Source organism: Malus domestica, chromosome 10 (assembly GCF_042453785.1).
Source record: "Malus domestica chromosome 10, GDT2T_hap1".
Lineage (NCBI taxonomy): Eukaryota > Viridiplantae > Streptophyta > Magnoliopsida > Rosales > Rosaceae > Malus > Malus domestica.
Window position 1 is genome coordinate 37,057,327 of NC_091670.1, and position 17,462 is coordinate 37,074,788.

The window sequence follows — 17,462 nt, forward strand, 5'->3', positions numbered from 1 at the left end:
CAAAGAGACTGATCAAGAGGATGAAGATTATTGGATTACATATATAGCTTAGTTTCTACCTAGTTAAGATATTTTTCTTTTGTTCAAGTGATATTCCAATTTAATTTAAAGTGTTGGAAGAAGATTGTTCGAACTTAGATTCAATGAACAAATTAACACACTATTTTAACTAACTTGTTCATGCCCTATGGATAGCCTCTTTGTTTATCTTTGTACAAGAGGGAATGAGGAAAGTAACCGAAAGGTTACTAGGGAGTAATATGAAACGGTTATAGCAATGAAAATTTATGAAAAGCCTAAATCTTGATGTTAGGTGGGTACGTATAGCAAAGGATACTCAATTACCAACAAATCATATGAGGCTTAGGCTTAGGCAAAGGATACTCCATATTAAAACCCCGAGGAGGCTTAGGCAAGACGATTCGCTATAACCTTCCTCTTGTCGACACCTTTGAGTGTTTCACGTTGCTACGATTTTTAAACCTCGTTATGCTTTTTTGTAGTTTGTCATTGTTAGACATTTATCTCTGTCATTAACCAAAAAGAATTCACAATTGGAAATGGTAAGAAAAATGAAGGCCATATTTCATATGATCTATAGGCAAAAGACCCGAGCAATAGTAGTCAATTTTGAATTGCACGCCCTTTAGTCACATAATTCAAACTTTTTTTTAACTTTTGGTTGTAGGACTTGTAGACCAGGGCAAAGACCTAACATGCACCCACCATAGAAAATAAAGGCATCAATAGTTGCTCATATTGCGGTATGAATGATTTAATAGTAAAAAGAACAAGCTAGAGATGGAGTGTGTTAGACCTTTTGTAGCAGAGAATACTATGTTTGTTTTGACTCTATTTGAATCAAAAGGCTCAATGACCTTTTAGCTTTATTTTATTTTGGTCCCCTAAGTAATTGCCACTTTTTCTTCTCCAATCTTTGAAAGTTGTAAGGGAATAGCTTTGTTTTGATATGTAAAGCACTTTGTTTCATTAATATAAGTTTAATTCGATCCCTTTTTTCTTGACACAAGGATAAGGTTGGGTTAGCTTTAATTTATAGTCATTGAAGGTTTGCAAACTAATGACTTGTTTAAGACTATTTATAAAACTACTAAAATAGCTTTCTGACGGCCGAAAGTTGTATATATATGTGTGTAGCATAAAGTTTTAAAATGTTTGTGGCTCATATAAGTGAATTTTAAAGAAATACTTGCTAAATGCTTTCACTTTTAAGTGTTTTTCTACGAAATACCTAAATTTTAGTAAAAAAGCATTCAACGTTTTTATTTTAAAAGCACTTCCTGTTGTACTTATGAGCAAAAGTGTTTTCAAGCCATCATTCTTATTATCTTAAAGTTGGATGTGGTTCTCGTTGAAGATGGAATTAGGAAAGGGGAAATTCTCATTTCTGGGTTTATAATCATGCGTTATGGGCCTTTGCAGTTCATTGCAGGCATTAGCTTCTTGAAGATGGATAGAGAAAGCAAAGGATATGATACCTAATAAAGGTGATTTGCCTTGGAAAGTTTGACAATTTGTTAGTTTGGTTATGATTTCTCCAAGATATTTTCCAGTAGGGTCCTTAAATGATTGAAAAGTCATGAAATGGCTTCGTAATTTTGACTATCCCAGCTAAGAGCATCAAATGCAGATTTAAATCTCTAATATGCAAGCCAGATCCAAACCTAACTTCTTATTATCTTTAAATTGGCAGGCGAGGTCTTTTAATTGGGTCCCTAATTAAACAGTTTGCACATTGATGTCAAACTACTCTTCAAATGTGTAGAAAATCGTAATTTGCTTTTTAGCGTGATAGATGACACGTAATTACATGTAAGAAGCTGAACATTTTTCTTTATTACATTGGAATGAATCAAACTCTGAACTTATGATGCATAATCCTAACTCATTGCCCCTACCTTTCCCTCACCACTTGAGCTAACCCCAAGAGTGAGCATTAAGAAGCCAAATATTATTCTTCCAGAAGACATAGCTGCGTCAATATATGTATTGCTTGCCATACAAGTTAAAGAGAAAAGGGTTCGTAACAATCGTGTGTATTTATATATTATATATTTTATTTTATTTATAAATATATGTAGGTTTACAAAAAAATTGATATGATCGATGGCCAGATAATACACTCATCATATATATATTAATTCAATTCAGTCGTACGATTATACTGTGGAAGTACTTTGCATGAGCTGCCCTTCTTCTTTGTTTTCGCAAGCAGCTGGTTCTAACATCTGATGAGGAGGATATAAGGCCTGCAGGTTCATATCACTGTCGCCGCTGACATAGACTACTCGAAAAATGTCGTACTTAATCTCAATCGAGACGCTTTCTAGATAGGGCAGCATTGCTTTTCTTTGGTCGGAATTTAGAATCCATGAGTAACAATAGTGCAGAGACTTCCACACGAAGAGAGAAGCAATTCTTGGCCCGGTTTGGCATTTCAAACAAACACCGGCTGTCACGCCTTGCATCCTTTGAAAACCTGACTTGAACAACGCTAAGCATGCGTAAGAGACGTTGTTTATGTCACCACCGTTGATGAGGGCTGTGCTCAGTGATACAGTGTCACCTCTGCGAAATTTTGCTGCACAAGAACCGTCTCTTGATTCTCCAGCATACGCGTCGAAGAAGGAGTGATCGAGTAAGATAGCCATGTTCGATAAATTCGTTAACATTGAGAGCTGCGTGGGATCATTAAACCTCCAATTAATGGTACTGAATTTCAAAATTCTGATATCTTCGAAATTATATAAAGGGGTAAAGAGGTTCTCTTATTCGTTGGATTTCCAACACTACACGTACATTTTGAGTGTGTTACATGCGCATTTCTTTCTTCATGCGTATGTTAGACTAATTGCACTCTTTAATGTGTGGTGGACATAGAAGCACTTCTATACTAAAGTCCTAGTTTGGAAATACTTTTAAGATGACTAGAAGCATTTTTAGAAAAAAAAAGAGTTTCAAATACTCCCTGCAAGTGCTTCTTGTAGGAAATACTTCAAGTGTTTTTTCAGGATTCGCCTGCATTTTTACTAAACATTAGTCTCAAAAACTTTTTTATAGAAAGCACTTTCAATTATTTTAAAAGTAGTTTCAAACGAGCTATTTGTGTGTAAGATGCAGTCACCACACATGATCCGTTCGAAAGTGAGGATGATGAGTCAAAATTCGCATAACAATTTTTAGCAATTGGATTTATAAATATCTAGCAATTGGATTTGTAAGTTTGAATATTTGATATATCATTGGCTATTGGATTTACTTCAAAATTTATGCTCAGGTTCAACGCTTGACACATCATCTATATACATCGAGCTGAGAAAGTACATATAAAATTATTATAATCTTTATTTCGAAAATTTGGAGGTTTAGAAAGTATAATTTAAGGAAAAGAGCTTAATTTCTGTTTTGAGATTAAACAAAAAACTAAAAATAAAAAGAAAAGAGAGGAGAGAGAGAATATATAAGAACAAGATATAAAGTAATTAACAGGAAATGGACTTACAAGGCTTGCAGTCAATGAATCTTTGTTTTCACATGATCTCTTCAGCCACGCTCCAAACCATATGAACTAATGATGATCAAGGAGAAAAAACAACCCGTTTAATTAAGATCGAATTATCTCGACGAATATAAACAAGTATTTTAAATATAAAATAGGGTAAACAATATCATCTGATATATAAATGTGTACGTACCATATTTCCATGGATGCTCTGCAAGATGGAACTTTGAACACAACCAAGAGACTCAGTGCACACAGAGAATTGCTTGAGAGCATTAAGAAGGTCATCGACGAACACAATTGTTGGCCTGAACACAAACATGCTAATGTCCAAATTTTTACTGTTGAAGGGCACAAAGCACGCCATTTCTAATCTCTCCTCCTCTGCAGCTTATTTTCTGTTTGGTTAGCAAGAAAAAGAAAAGCAGAAAGCTAAGAGATGACTAGAAAGTAGAAAGTTCGACGAGAAAGTGAGAGAAAGTGTGGCGTTATTTATGGAGGTTGTTAGAAAGAAAATGAAACTTGATCAAAGGGGCATCGCAGTCTGTTTCTTTGGTCTTCTTTGGCTTGGTTTGAAACGGAGAAAGGGATGGCTATCGGTAATAATAGTAATAAATAAATAATAAAAAATAAAAGACTTGGAAGTTGGAAGCATAGCAAACTTGGAGTGGTTGTTGGTCTTGTGCATGCTTTGACTCTTCCTAGATGTGTTGACACTGTTGTAGATGTTGAAATTTTGCGTTCCAAATTTAACATACATGATAGCAGAAACGATAGGGGATACATGTATCATCCATGATTCTATATTGTTTTAAAGCTTTTGGATGTACATTAAAGTGACTGAAAACGCTTTTAGTGAAAATATTTTTAGAACCAATCCTTAGTAAAAATGCAAGTAGATTTTGAAAAAGCACTTAAAGTGCTGCCTGAAAGAAGCACATAACTGGTGCTTTTTACAGAAAACACTTTAAGTGATTTTGAAATCAAAAAATATTTTATCTAAAAGCACTTTCAGTCATTTTAAAAATATATCCAAACAAGCCCTTAGTACTAGAAGTGCTTTCAAGTAATAAAGAAAACATTATCGACAATGTTTGAAAAAATAAATTTCACTTTTCTGAGTTATAAAAACATAGGAACCGTGGCAAAAATTAGGCATCTAATGGTGGTACTTACCAGTATTTTGGCGACCAATGATATATTTTTTTTAATAAACCATATTATCTACATTAAGGGGTGAAGAAATGAGCTAAGTCTTACAATGGGCTAATTATAAAAATATAATTCAAATTCATTTTTTGTAAGAATCGAACCTAAGATCTCTAACTTTCAAGTGAAGCAAAAAATCATTAGACTGTAATACTAAGTGGAATTGACCAATAATATTTACAAGAGCCCTTAACAAGCTCTTACCAACGTTAACAAGACACGATAACTACAAATAGTATCAAATTTATTATAAATACATATCGTTCTCACGTCTCTGTTAAGTTATCAGTCGAATCTAAAACTGTCTTCGTTCTAATAAAGTGTCAATGGATCATTTGCGGATTCGCAGCACCGTTAAGAAGACATGCGTGGAGACATATGAAGCTTGTTACTATTAAATAGTATTGAGAAAATAATTGGTAATTGGTAATTTGGTATTGGTGGGTCAACAAATTGTAGGATCTTGTTGTTGGAAGAAGTAGTGAGCTGTTTCTGTCCTTATTGACACAATTCACAAGTGGCACGTCTTCATCGGCCTTACAAAATGAGTGACGGTGGCAGTCAGAAAGTCCGGTGGTCCTTCCTTCCCCAAAGAGAAAAACCGTCATCGATGAAAATTTTGATTAGTTTGAGTTTGACCGGTCAATTAGAAGATTTAATTTGAAATCATCACAACCACCCACCATTTATAAACTTGAGTAAAAAGGAGATACCATTTGCCAAGGACAAGTCTCTTGAACAGTTACTATTCGCTTGAAGGAATTAAATTGCCTATTGTCAAGACGAGTTTTTATACACTTGAAGTGTTCTTAAGTTATTTCCAATCGAAATGGTTAAATATAACATTGTCCAAAACTAAAATTTTGTAAAAGAAATTATTTTTAAATGAACAGTGTCATGTCATGTTCATATATCATTTCTAACCGAATAGAATAAACATAGCCCATCAATAATTTATTGGTTTTAAGCTTATACATTACATTTATTTACTAATTTAATTAAACTACCATATGATGTTTTCAAATCTGACCGTTGAATTTGAATTAATTATTACAACTGAGGAGTTGAACCCTAAAAAAGAGCTAAGAAGGGAGCTACATTTGGCTAGTCTGATGCCCTTTTGACCAAATAATGGCCTGATGAGCTTCATAACATGATAGTTCAGCCATCGGTTCGAAATAATTTTGGACAAATTAGATCATTTTTTGGCTTTTGGACTTTTAATCCTCTCCATTGGAGATGACCTTACCGTCCAGATTCCTGAAAGTGCCATGCTTCTACTACTGTTGCACACTCAATCCACAGCTCCAGCTATGAGGAAACGAATCGCATTCGCATTGCAACAACACCATTTGGCTCAAGTTTCGAAACCTAAACCAACGAAAAGAACTTCCATGCAACGAAATGTGATTGTAACAATATCTCAAGTCAATTACACAGTCAAGTAGAAAAAGTTAAAACGCGTGGCAATGCAAACTTGTCTTGGATTACCGCATTCTAACACCCAGTAGTAGTAGCTAAATTTCTCTCTACCCAGAATGCGTAATCATTCAATATTAAATGATTATTGAAATAGTTAATGATCAAATGCTGTAACATCACACTGTATTAACGTAAATGTAGGCTACAAGTTTGGTGAGCGTAAAGTTTCCGTCTGCCGTCGAAGTGAAGTGGGTTTTGGTGAACAAACTGTTCTAAAATCCTTGTAAAATTATTCTACCTCTTCAGGGACACTGGTTGATACAACCAACAAGTATGGACTTCAAGAATATGGCATGCATCTGCTTTCCTCCCATCAACATGGGGATGGAAACTGTTATATGGTATATTCATCTTCATGTACAACAGCATTAACCTGCACGAGTGAGTAGAGATAAAAAAGGGGATTGGGTTACTTTCATCTGCCCACCTAATTGAGTTCTCATTAATCTTTGCATTTCAAATACGTACTTGCATTAATACCAAAATTCACCTAATGTTTCACGGCGCACCTTTCATAGGTCTACGGGCACTCTCAAACCATCATGCGCAAGCTGCACTTGAATGCCTTCCCTATATGCAAACAACAGAAAAGTTGAAAGCGTAAGTTTCTTTAAGTAACGATATTTCTTACCTGTACAGAAAGTGAATTGCAAAAAGTAGTTCCATAACCTCTCAGACCATTCCATAAGAAACTTATTGTCTACGTGGTGATCAAACTGATGATTCATTCCAATTAAAAGGGCTTTTTTGGGACAAATCCTCTTCACAGCTTCAAGAGTCTGCAAACATTATATAGTCGCTGCCATGAACAATTGGCTATAAGAAATGCAGATGTTTTTTTTAGTGTATCAGACCAACCTGTGGGAGGCAAAGGTGAACATTATGGGATCCAGTCTGCAATAAAACAAAAGGCAAAGCAGATTATGAAGAATATGCCTTAATAATAACAGGAAACGCAAGATGAGCGAACAAACTTTCTGCTGACCTTGTATAGTGTGTCCAAGATAAGAAGATCCAACTGTCCAGCTCCATCTTTCGAAATAACTGCAAGTTTCATATGTATGGTTTTTCCAAATAAAAGGTAAGAAACACAGAGAATGTTTTGTAAATGACACAGCAGATCAAGATTTACAACAAGTGACAAAAACAATTATGAAGCCAGTAAGGGCATGTTCAAAGGATCAAATGTTTTGGGAAGGCGTTTTATGCCAAGAACTAATTCTCCCTACTAAAGGTGAGAAAGTTTCTACGAAATGTTTCTCCGAAATGTTTCTCCGTAAGGAACAATCCCCATAGCCAAGCAACCGATTCACTTAAGAAGTCATTTTTCTTATAAAAGGTGACAGACTCATCCTTATCACTGCATAAATTAATCCAAATTTATTGACAAAGAATAAACTAAAATGGAAATGATAAAATGTCTCAGAGTACTTATACTCTCCTGAGTAAAGGGTTTTCCCAATGCTTTGTTGGCAGATTAAAGAGTAGGAAGGTCAATACGAACTCAGCTATAAGGTGTTCTAAGAAGGGAATCCTAAAGATCTTATCTTCAAATACTCTAACATAGTTTATATTTCCCTTAATCACGATTGAGCCCCATCATTTGGGAAATTTTGTCTAACAATAAAATTCCCTAACTATTAATCTATTCAGAAAATAACACTAAAATATTTACAAAATGCTCTGACAGTATAAGAAATACTCACCATGATCTGTGCTCTGACACTAAAATGTTTACCAAGGAACTAAGCAATACTCACCATGTTCCGTGCTTGCAGGAAAGCGTGAAACGTCAGATATATACGCTATTCTACATCTTTCACCAAATAGATAACCCAAACAAATATAATCCTCCCCATGCATCACCTAATATGAGGAATAGCAGTAAGAAACTTCAAGAATAACAAGAAATAGGATTTTCATGTCATGACTGAGAAAGGTTTGATGAGAGTAACTGGCAAAGGAACAAATTGTAGGTCTGACACAAGAAACGGTGTTTCAATACTCTCCTCAATTATCCTCCAGTCAAGTTGTGCTACTCGTCTCACTTCTTGACCTTCAACAAGTTTTTTCTTAATCAGGTAAGGAAATTTCACTGCAACGCTATTCAAAGGTAAAACAGACACAATAAGTTTCATTTGTAAATAGAATTTACACATAAATGGAAAGACAAAAATATCAGATATAATGGCGAGAGTAATTTCTTTTACATATTCCTCAGTCCACAGTTACATTTTTTTTTATATGAATCCTAGATTTTAAGTCTATAATGTAATCAGAGCAGACCAAGGATTTATTTCCATCAAAAGAGATGGAGCAACAAAATACCATAAAGAACATCAAAGAATCATACGGTCATAAGCATTGCACTACTTGCAACCGTTTCCAGATTAAGCAACAAGCAAAACTTAGCTTTTGAACCAAGCAGTTTAGCAGATAAGTATCCAAGTTCACCCAAAATATTGTACCTCTCCATTGCATAATGACTTAGGTAGATGGGAGTAGGATCAATGTCATTTGTGGGACTATGTGGTTGAATGGCACGTATATCATCCAGACCAAGAACTGCATCAGCATGTTCATGAGTCAAAATAATCTGCAGTTGGTGAAAAATTAGTTCTTAAACTCCCTGTATTTACAAGCTTTCAAATACCCAACAATAAAAACTCGGACATAACAGTAATCGTATTATCTATGTTATTACTGAAGAAACCTCTATTACTATGCTGAATGTACATGCAATGCCCGATATACTCCGGCCACAAATGGTAATTACACACTAACCCAATCTTCAGTTCAACTGCCCAGTGTTTTAACATGTTTACTTTTTGATCTCTTTCAAATACCCGCTCCTCTCTTCGACACTCCTATCACTTTCTCATTCCATCCCCAACTCTTACCACGTTTCATGCGCATATGATTGCAGGGACCTTCTAGTGCACAAAAATTCATTGTATACATACAAAACTGCAATTACAATCTATGAACATAACCAACATCCACAACTTACTTCAAATAACTCGCCATTTTCACTTGATAAATTTTTTCTGTCTTCCAAAGACAAGTTACAGTCACATTGGGGGAATTCTATCAACTTTCAAATAGTTTAGATTAAAAGCACCCCTAACCTCTGTAAGCTCCCCACTTCGAGATGGTTCCGCACACTCATACCATGAAACTACCTCTTCCTAATCTGGCACCCTACTGAAGTTTTAGCAAATAATTCATAGAAAGCAAGCATCCCACCATCATATCGCACCACAATGCTTTCCAAACAAAACCAATTTCTTTTCTTTCTTGCTTTTCGGAATCCCTCAGTGTGAAAAGTAAATGTACATCGCGTAAATAAATTTGAACTTTTTAAAAGTATCCAAGTCAAAGCTAAACATGCATTCCTCTAAACCATTGATGCTAATCGGCCAAATGTTCCGAAGTATTGAGAGCGCTAAACCAGTCACAAGTTAGTTACAACAGTAAATAGTTAATTGTGGTATTTGTGTAATTAGGTGTAGAAGATAAGGGTACTAATGTAATGAGCCTCTATGGCTATATATATTCTTGTGTACCGTCAATTAAGTTTAATCAATGAAAATATCCCTTTTAACATTTTCTACATGGTTTCATCGCCAAATACCTCCCGGCATTCCTCGATCCTCCATTTCTTCCGCTCAGTTTCTCTTATTTCTGTTCAATTTGATCGAAGTTCTTCATTGATTTGGTATTCTGATCACTGTTGATCGGTAATGGCGTCTTTGAGTCAGTGATATCTAGATTTTCTTCTTCTCACCGCTTTCATTTCTCGATCGATTTCTCGCTCGATTTCTTGATCGATTTTGTGCTCTTTGTCTTTGATCGATTGCTTGATCGATCTCTCCCTCGATTTCTTGATCGATTTCTCTTTTCTCGAATCTCGAATCTTGCTTTTGTATATCATGGCTTCCCCCTCTCACTCTTCGTCTCCGATTAACTCACCGCCATTACCAAACCCTAATCTTTCTGCAAATTCTCAACCTCAGAACTCGTATGTCTCTTACGATTCAAAATATTGGTAGCATGGTGCCAATCAAACTCAAATGCACCAATTATCTCCCATGGCGTGCGTTATTTGCTCCGATTTTGCGCCGGCACAAACTTCTTGGTCTCATCGACGATACTGACCCATGTCCGACTCCACTTCTTCCTGATCGATCCTTGAATCCAGCATTTGGGCAGTGGTTTGAAAAAGATCAAAATCTCTTGATCTGGCTCAACTCGACCTTATCCAAAGATCTCATTCCCTTCACAGTAGGTGTTTCCACATCTCGAGAGCTTTGGCAGAAGCTTGAACAACGTTTTGGTGGAGTTTCTGAAGCTCATGTCCACCAACTTCGCTCTCGTCTTCGATCAATTCAAAAAGGCTCTCAATCGATCTCGGAATATCTACAACAAATCAAGGAAATTTTAGATTCTCTCAATGCTGCTGGCGCAACTATATCTGATCGTGATCTAATTGCTGCACCACTTCACGGTATTCCTGATGAATTTGAGTCCTTTATTGACTCCATCATGCTGCGTTTGTCTTCTACATCTCTTGATGAATTGCATGGTTAGTTGCTGACAAAAGAGATTTCCATGGCTCGTCACAAGCAGACTCTGTCCACCGCTGCTACTGAGCCCTTTCAGGCATTCTCTGTCCAATCTCAGGCACCTTTACTGCCAACGCCTTCTCCACATGCCTTTGCTACATATAGTCAACCTCTTCAATCTTCTTTCCGTTACAATTCTAATCAAGGCAGAAACAATCGCAATGGTTCCAGAGGCAATCGCAATATCCGTACTAATCGTGGACACTACATTGGTACTTATCGTGAAGGTCGATCTCGTGCCTCTTATCTAGGCTCCCGGTCTACCAACCAAGGCTCTTCATCTACTCACAAGAACACATGTCAAATTTGTGGCTCCACCAGCCACGAAGCCATTGACTGTTTTGACAGGATGAATCCTGAGATTTTTGGACGGGTGCCACCAGCCAAACTTGCAGCTCTTTGTGCTCACTACTCGTCCAAACCATCCCTATCTTGGCTGTTAGACTCTGGCGCCACATCACATATCACAAATGACATTGCCAATCTCTCAGTCGCCTCTCCCTACACTGGTGAAGACAAAGTCTATATAGGAGATGGTAAATGTCTGTCTATTCACAATATTGGTACCTCTTCTTTAAATACATCTCATACTTCTTTTAAGTTGAGTAATGTATTACATGTACCTGCTATGAAACACAACTTATTATCTGCCTACCAATTTTTAAAAGATAATAATTGTGCCTTGACTCTTGACCCTAATGGATTCACCATAAAGGATCGTGTTTCGGGGAAGACGCTTTTGTAGGGACAAGTTAAAGATGGTTTCTATCATTTTTAAGGCTCTAGTCATCCCACTTCTTCATCACCCTCGACTTTCACAAGTGTCAATGCTCCTGTACAGATTTGGCATCGAAGATTGGGTCATCCATCTCCTTCTATCTTTCGCAAGGTTCTTTCAGGCAATAAGCTTGTGGTGAAAGGCAGGACTACTGGTGATCTTTTCTAGTCAGATTGTGCTTTAGCTAAAAGTCACAAGCTTCTTTTTGGCTCTGCTAGTTTTACAACTACTCAAAGCCTCCAATTGTTACACTGTGATCTTTGGGGTCCTGCCTCCATCACTTCACCTAGTGGTTTTAAGTACTACTTGTTGCTAGTAGATGATTACAGTAGATATAGTTGGTTATTTCTATTAAAGGCTAAATCTGATGCTTATTCTACTTTCGTTGTATTCAAACAATATGTGGAAAATCTACTTGGAAATAAAATCAAGGTTGTGCATTCAGATTCCGGGGGTTAATTCATTGGTGCTATGTTTCGGTCTTTTCTTCATACTCATGGCATTGTTCATCAATTAACATGTCCTCACACCCCTGAACAAAATGGTTGTGCTGAACAAAAGAACTGACACATTGTGGAAATTGCCAAAACATTACTTGTTGCTTCTAATATTCCACATCTTTATTGGGTGGAAGCTTTCTCCACGGCTGTGTACCTTATTAACAGATTACCAATCTCTGGACTCTCTAAATCTCCTTGGGAATCGCTATTTTTCAAGCCACCAGATTACTCCCGACTTAAAGTCTTTGGCTGTAGATGTTTCCCGTGGCTCAAACCTTATACTCATTCCAAGTTGGACGCTAAAAGCAAAAGCTGTGTTTTTCTGGGATACAATTTACAACATAAGGGTTATTGATGCCTTGACCTAGTCACTAGTCGTATCTACATTTCTCGACATGTACAGTTTGATGAATCAACATATCCTTTTCAGTCTCCTCCCACCAGTCCAGTTATCTCTTCAGAATCTGTTTCAGCTCCCATGGATCTGCAGTTCTCCGTTCCTAATAGAATTGGTGTTCCTTCTGGATCTTCAGTTCTAGATTTGAGATCCAACTCTGATTATTCTTCTTCAGGTTCACACATTGGTCATTCTCAAGGTCCCATTCCTACAAATACTGCATCACATACAGAATCTCCGCATGCCGCATCACTCACTTCCAATGCACCAATTATTTCCCTACCCCCTACCAATACTCACCCTATGATCACTCGCTCTAAAGCTGGTATCTTCAAGCCCAAAGTATATGCAGCTACCAAACATCCTCTTCCATCTGATATTGGCTTTGTCCCAAATACATATTTGCAAGCATCTAAACATGCTCGCTAGAGATCTGCCATGCAAGATGAGTTCAAGGCCTTACAATCAACAGGAACTTGGACACTTGTTCCTCCATCTTCCTCCTACAATGTTGTTGGCTGCAAGTGGGTTTTCCGAATAAAGAAGAAACCTAATGGTACTGTCGAGAGATTTAAAGCTCGTCTGGTTACAAAGGGGTATCATCAGCAAGAAGGAATTGATTTTCAAGAAACCTTCAATCCTGTGGCTAAACTAGTCACAATTAGAGTCATTTTGTCACTTGTTGTGCAGTTCAATTGGTTTTTAAATCAATTAGACATAAGTAATGCCTTTCTTCATGGTGATTTAAAGGAAGATGTATACATGTAGCAGCCTCCAGGTTTCACTGATCTCAGCATGCCACATCATGTCTGCAAATTACGGAAATCCCTTTATGGTCTCAAACAAGCACCTCGAGCTTGGTTTGACAAACTGTTTCAAGCTCTTCTTCAGCTTGGTTTTAAGCAATCTTCCTCAGATGTTTCCTTATTTGTTCTTCACAGTACAACTCCTGTCATGGTACTTGTTTATGTCGATGACATATCAGTCACTGGACCTGACTCTTCCCTATGCAATCTATTCATTCAAAAACTCAATGCTATTTTTCTAGTCAAGGATTTGGGTCCATTGCACTACTTCCTGGGATTAGAGGTTCAACGATCATCCACAGGTCTCTTCCTTCATCAAACCAAGTATTTACTGGATCTTCTCAGAAAAACCAATATGGATGGTGCAAAGCCTTGCTGCACTCCACTTGGCTCTAATAAATTGGATCACACTAGTCCTCTTTTGTCCAATCCAATTGAGTACGGATCTATTGTAGGTGGTTTACAGTATTTGACATGGACGCGTCCCGATATTTCTTTTGCTGTGAATCAAATCTGTCAGTTCATGCATGCTTCTTGAGACCAACACATGCAAGCCGCAAAACGAGTTCTTCGTTATCTCAAGGGTACTGTGTTTGAAGGACTATGGTTCAAAAAGGGCGCAACTAATCTCACAGCCTTCTTAGATGCAGACTGAGCTGGCTGTCGTTTTGATAGACGTTCCACTAGTGGTTACAATGTCGTTCTGGGATCTAACCTTATCAATTGGAGTGCCAAGAAACAAGCTACTGTGGCATGATCATCAACGGAAGCAGAATACCGTTCTCTTGCACACACTGCCGCTAAACTGACTTGGATATGCAAAATCTTCCGTGACATTGGTTTCCCTTTCTCTCAGGTTCCTACCCTCTGGTGTGACAATATTTCAGCAATCTCCCTTGCTTCTAATTCGGTATTCCATGCCAGAACCAAACATGTGGAGATTGACTATCATTATATTCGAGAGTTGGTCTTGGCTAATCTCATCAAGGTTAACTTTGTTTGTAGTAAGGATCAATTAGCCAACATTCACACAAAATCTCTTTCCAAAAGTCGATTTCAGTATCTTAAATCCAAGCTTCCTCTTGGTTCCTCAGTTGATCCCAAGCTCAGCTTGCGAGGGTGTATTGAGAGAGCTAAACCAGTCACAAGTTAGTTACAACAATAAATAGTTAATTGTGGTATTTGTGTAATTAGGTGTAGAAGATAAGGGTACTGATGTAATGAGCCTCTCTGGCTATATATATTCTTGTGTACTGTCTAGGGATGGGTTCGGTTTAAATCGGTTCGATTTTTTACCAAAACCGAAACCAAACCGAAATTTCGATTCGGTTCGGTTCATTTTTTTTTCGGTTTGTTTTTTCCGGATCGATTTCGGTTTTTTTTTTTTTTGTTTTTTTTTCAAAAAATGAAAAACATTGAAATTTTAAATTTTAACATATCCAACACAATCATAACATAAGCATTCTAACTAGAATCAAAGACAATGAAAATAAACATTTAAAGTTGAACTAAAATCATCAATCAAGTCTTCCAAAGTCCAAACTAACAACCTCACAACACAAAAATCGTACAAATGACTTAGAAAAATTAAATTGTATGATGTTGTTCAAAGATCAAGGTTGTTTGCTTGTAACTGCATGTTGACAACTTGATTAGTAAACGTAATGCGTGGGTGAATTTATTTAGTGTGTGTTGGATTATTTTCCATAACAAATTACCCAAGTAATCTACCCGAAATAAATGTTTATGGATTCTGTTACATGTTATGTTATATGAGAGTAGATTTGGAAAAGAAAGCTAGGACAGAAGTAGACAGTGATATGGAGATGGATGTAGGTACTTTAGGAGGAGGTTTGGTTCCAGAACCTTATATGGGGATAAATAATAGGTTAGGGTTTAGAGTTTTTATAGGCATTTTTTAAATATTTCGAGCTTAAAGTTTGACAACACATTGGGTTTAGCATATTTTAACTTACAAATTGGGTTTAGAAAATAATACCCAAAACAAATAATTAAATAAATTTTTAATTTAATTAATTTGGTTCGATTCGGTTTGGTTCGATTTTTAGATCATTAAAATCGAACCGAACCAAAAGAATTCGGTTCAATTTGGTTTTTTCAATTCGATTCGGTTTTTTCGATTTGATTTTCGGTTTTTTTCGATTTTTAGTTTTTTGAACCCACCATAGTACTGTCAATTAAGTTTAATTAATGAAAATATCCCTTTTTAACATTTTCTACACGAAGATCATAACTAGTCATACAAAAATGTGCACAAACAAAACTCACAGAATCAACTCTCGGAATCTTATAGCGAGTGAACCATCGAAGCACTTGCTCCCGGAAAGTCTTTCCGACATCGATCAATATGTAGCTGTGGTTACCATCGCTTCCGCAACGATCAATCAAAAGCGACGTATTGCACCTGCAAACACAAATCGTTCAAAAGCTGATTTTTTTTTTCCCACTTTCCTTCACTTTCTCGGGATACAAACAACCACAAAAAGGCAGATCTAAATCTCAAATTTACCGGTAATTAGGGTTTTGGTCCGGGGGGATGGAGAGCGCCTGAGCGCAGACGTGGCAGGGATCGGAGGCCTGGATCAGGCACATTGCGTTGGGAACGGAGCCGGAGCACCCGGTTCCGAGAAAGATCAGCGCCGATCGACCGCCGTCTTGGTTCCCGGCCGCCATTGGGGTCTCCTACACGGAAGACAAGGGTTTCGGTCTTTGGGGGCGAGGGAGGGAGAGAGAGGAAGAGCGAGAGAACTGGCGAAGAGGGAATGAAGAAATGAATCCGGGAATATTTGGGGCGACAAGGCCCGGGAAATGTTAACGGTTACGTAGAGTGGGTATTTGTCTACGTGGCCGAGATCTATTGGTTCCTGTTGTTTCCAAGGGTGGTGGGTTGGAGAAATATGAATGGCAAAATGCGAGTTCGATACCACGTTATAATGTCGGCGCATTAAAAAATTAACCTTTTCTTTTCTGTTACTGTTGAAGAGCACCATGAGATTTTAATCTAGATACTGCCATAAAAAAAATGATAAATTAATGTGATAAAGAGAAATTTTTTATATTAAATTTCAACAAACTAAGAAAGTCACAACTAAAATCGATTTTTATATTGTAATTAAAATTATTTTGAGTAAACTGTCATTTAACCCCCTAAACTATCACGTCAGTGTCAATTTCCCCCCTGAACTATTTTTTCAGCCAATTGACCCCCTAAACTATGTTAAAGTGGCCAATTGACCCCCTACCGTTAAGTATCTTTAACTTCATCCAATTTTCTGTTAGAAAGTGTCATGTGCTTGGCACATGACCACCTTTTTACATTTTATGTCTAAATCTTTACAAAGAAAACATATAAAACAAATATTAAAAAAAAAACATACAAACCCTAAACTTAATCATTCAAAATAATAGAAAAAGTAAGGCTTTTTATATTAACAACCCACAAAATGTTGAATGCACCCCATATTAAAATTTAATATTAAATGACTTATTAACTCCACTATGCAATGACAATTTTGACCTTATTAGGTTTAAAAAAAAATTTATAAATACACCACAAATCACTTTTAGCGTATTATTTATCTTCTCAACTATTAAAACCCTCTCATCCTCCATTGTTGAACAAAACCCTAACCAATGAAACTACAAACATGTTGATTGAGAAAAATTGTTTTTGACGAATGAAACACGAAATCGATGTTTCTGAAGCTTCACATAAGGTAAGACTTCACATTTTTCATTGTTTTAGTGATTTCGATGACATCGATAATGATTTAATCTTGCATTTGCTGCATTATTCAAACTTCTATATTCATATTCATATTCATCTTTTAGGGTTCATATTGAAAAATAATGTAGCAAACACAAGATTAAATAATTATCGATGTCATCGAAATCACTAAAACAATGAAAAATGTGAAGTCTTACCTCATGTGAAGCTTCAGAAACATCGATTTCGCGTTTCATTCGTCAAAAACAATTTTTCTCAGTCAACATGTTTGTAGTTTCATTGGTTAGGGTTTTGTTCAACAATGGAGGATGTGAGTGTTTTGATAGTTGAGAAGATAAATAATACACTAAAAGTGATTTGGGGTGTATTTATAAAATTTTAGTTTTTAAAAAAC

General features: G+C 36.6%; 2 protein-coding genes across 10 annotated transcripts; both read right to left on the reverse strand.

The window, feature by feature from the left end:
- Positions 1-2,041: 2,041 nt before the first annotated feature.
- Positions 2,042-4,097, reverse strand: LOC103435024 (uncharacterized). The gene is made up of 3 exons (XM_008373421.4): positions 3,717-4,097; positions 3,524-3,589; positions 2,042-2,699 (listed from the first exon to the last, which is right to left on the reverse strand). Exons 1-3 carry the CDS (start codon positions 3,888-3,890, stop codon positions 2,181-2,183), a joined length of 759 nt encoding a protein of 252 aa, XP_008371643.1. The 5' UTR covers positions 3,891-4,097; the 3' UTR covers positions 2,042-2,180.
- A 2,178-nt stretch (positions 4,098-6,275) lies between these two features.
- On the reverse strand, positions 6,276-16,244 carry LOC103435022 (putative hydrolase C777.06c). 9 transcript variants are annotated; one of them, XM_008373419.4, is made up of 10 exons: positions 15,851-16,244; positions 15,610-15,745; positions 8,683-8,810; positions 8,170-8,317; positions 7,975-8,080; positions 7,200-7,258; positions 7,073-7,108; positions 6,893-6,993; positions 6,724-6,784; positions 6,276-6,587 (listed from the first exon to the last, which is right to left on the reverse strand). In XM_008373419.4, the coding sequence occupies exons 1-9, from the start codon at positions 16,012-16,014 to the stop codon at positions 6,727-6,729; spliced, it is 936 nt and encodes a 311-aa protein (XP_008371641.1). In that variant the 5' UTR covers positions 16,015-16,244; the 3' UTR covers positions 6,276-6,587; positions 6,724-6,726. The 9 variants fall into 9 exon arrangements, with proteins under 9 accessions (XP_008371641.1, XP_008371642.1, XP_028966071.1 ...); XM_008373420.4 differs by having other exon boundaries at positions 6,705-6,784; XM_029110238.2 differs by having other exon boundaries at positions 6,683-6,784.
- Between the last annotated feature and the right edge of the window lie 1,218 nt (positions 16,245-17,462).

Excerpts from the sequence above, each read along its gene's own strand:
- LOC103435022 (XM_008373413.4), bottom strand. The coding sequence starts at position 16,014 with ATGGCGGCCGGGAACCAAGACGGCGGTCGATCGGCGCTGATCTTTCTC. Across the intron at positions 8,081-8,169 it reads TACAATTTGTTCCTTTGCCA|GTGATGCATGGGGAGGATTA; the intron begins GTTACTCTCATC and ends TCCTCATATTAG. Across the intron at positions 6,994-7,072 it reads TTCACCTTTGCCTCCCACAG|ACTCTTGAAGCTGTGAAGAG; the intron begins GTTGGTCTGATA and ends TAATGTTTGCAG.
- LOC103435024 (XM_008373421.4), bottom strand. The coding sequence starts at position 3,890 with ATGGCGTGCTTTGTGCCCTTCAACAGTAAAAATTTGGACATTAGCATG. Across the intron at positions 3,590-3,716 it reads AGAGCATCCATGGAAATATG|TTCATATGGTTTGGAGCGTG; the intron begins GTACGTACACAT and ends GATCATCATTAG. Across the intron at positions 2,700-3,523 it reads ATTCATTGACTGCAAGCCTT|CTCTCAATGTTAACGAATTT; the intron begins GTAAGTCCATTT and ends GATCCCACGCAG.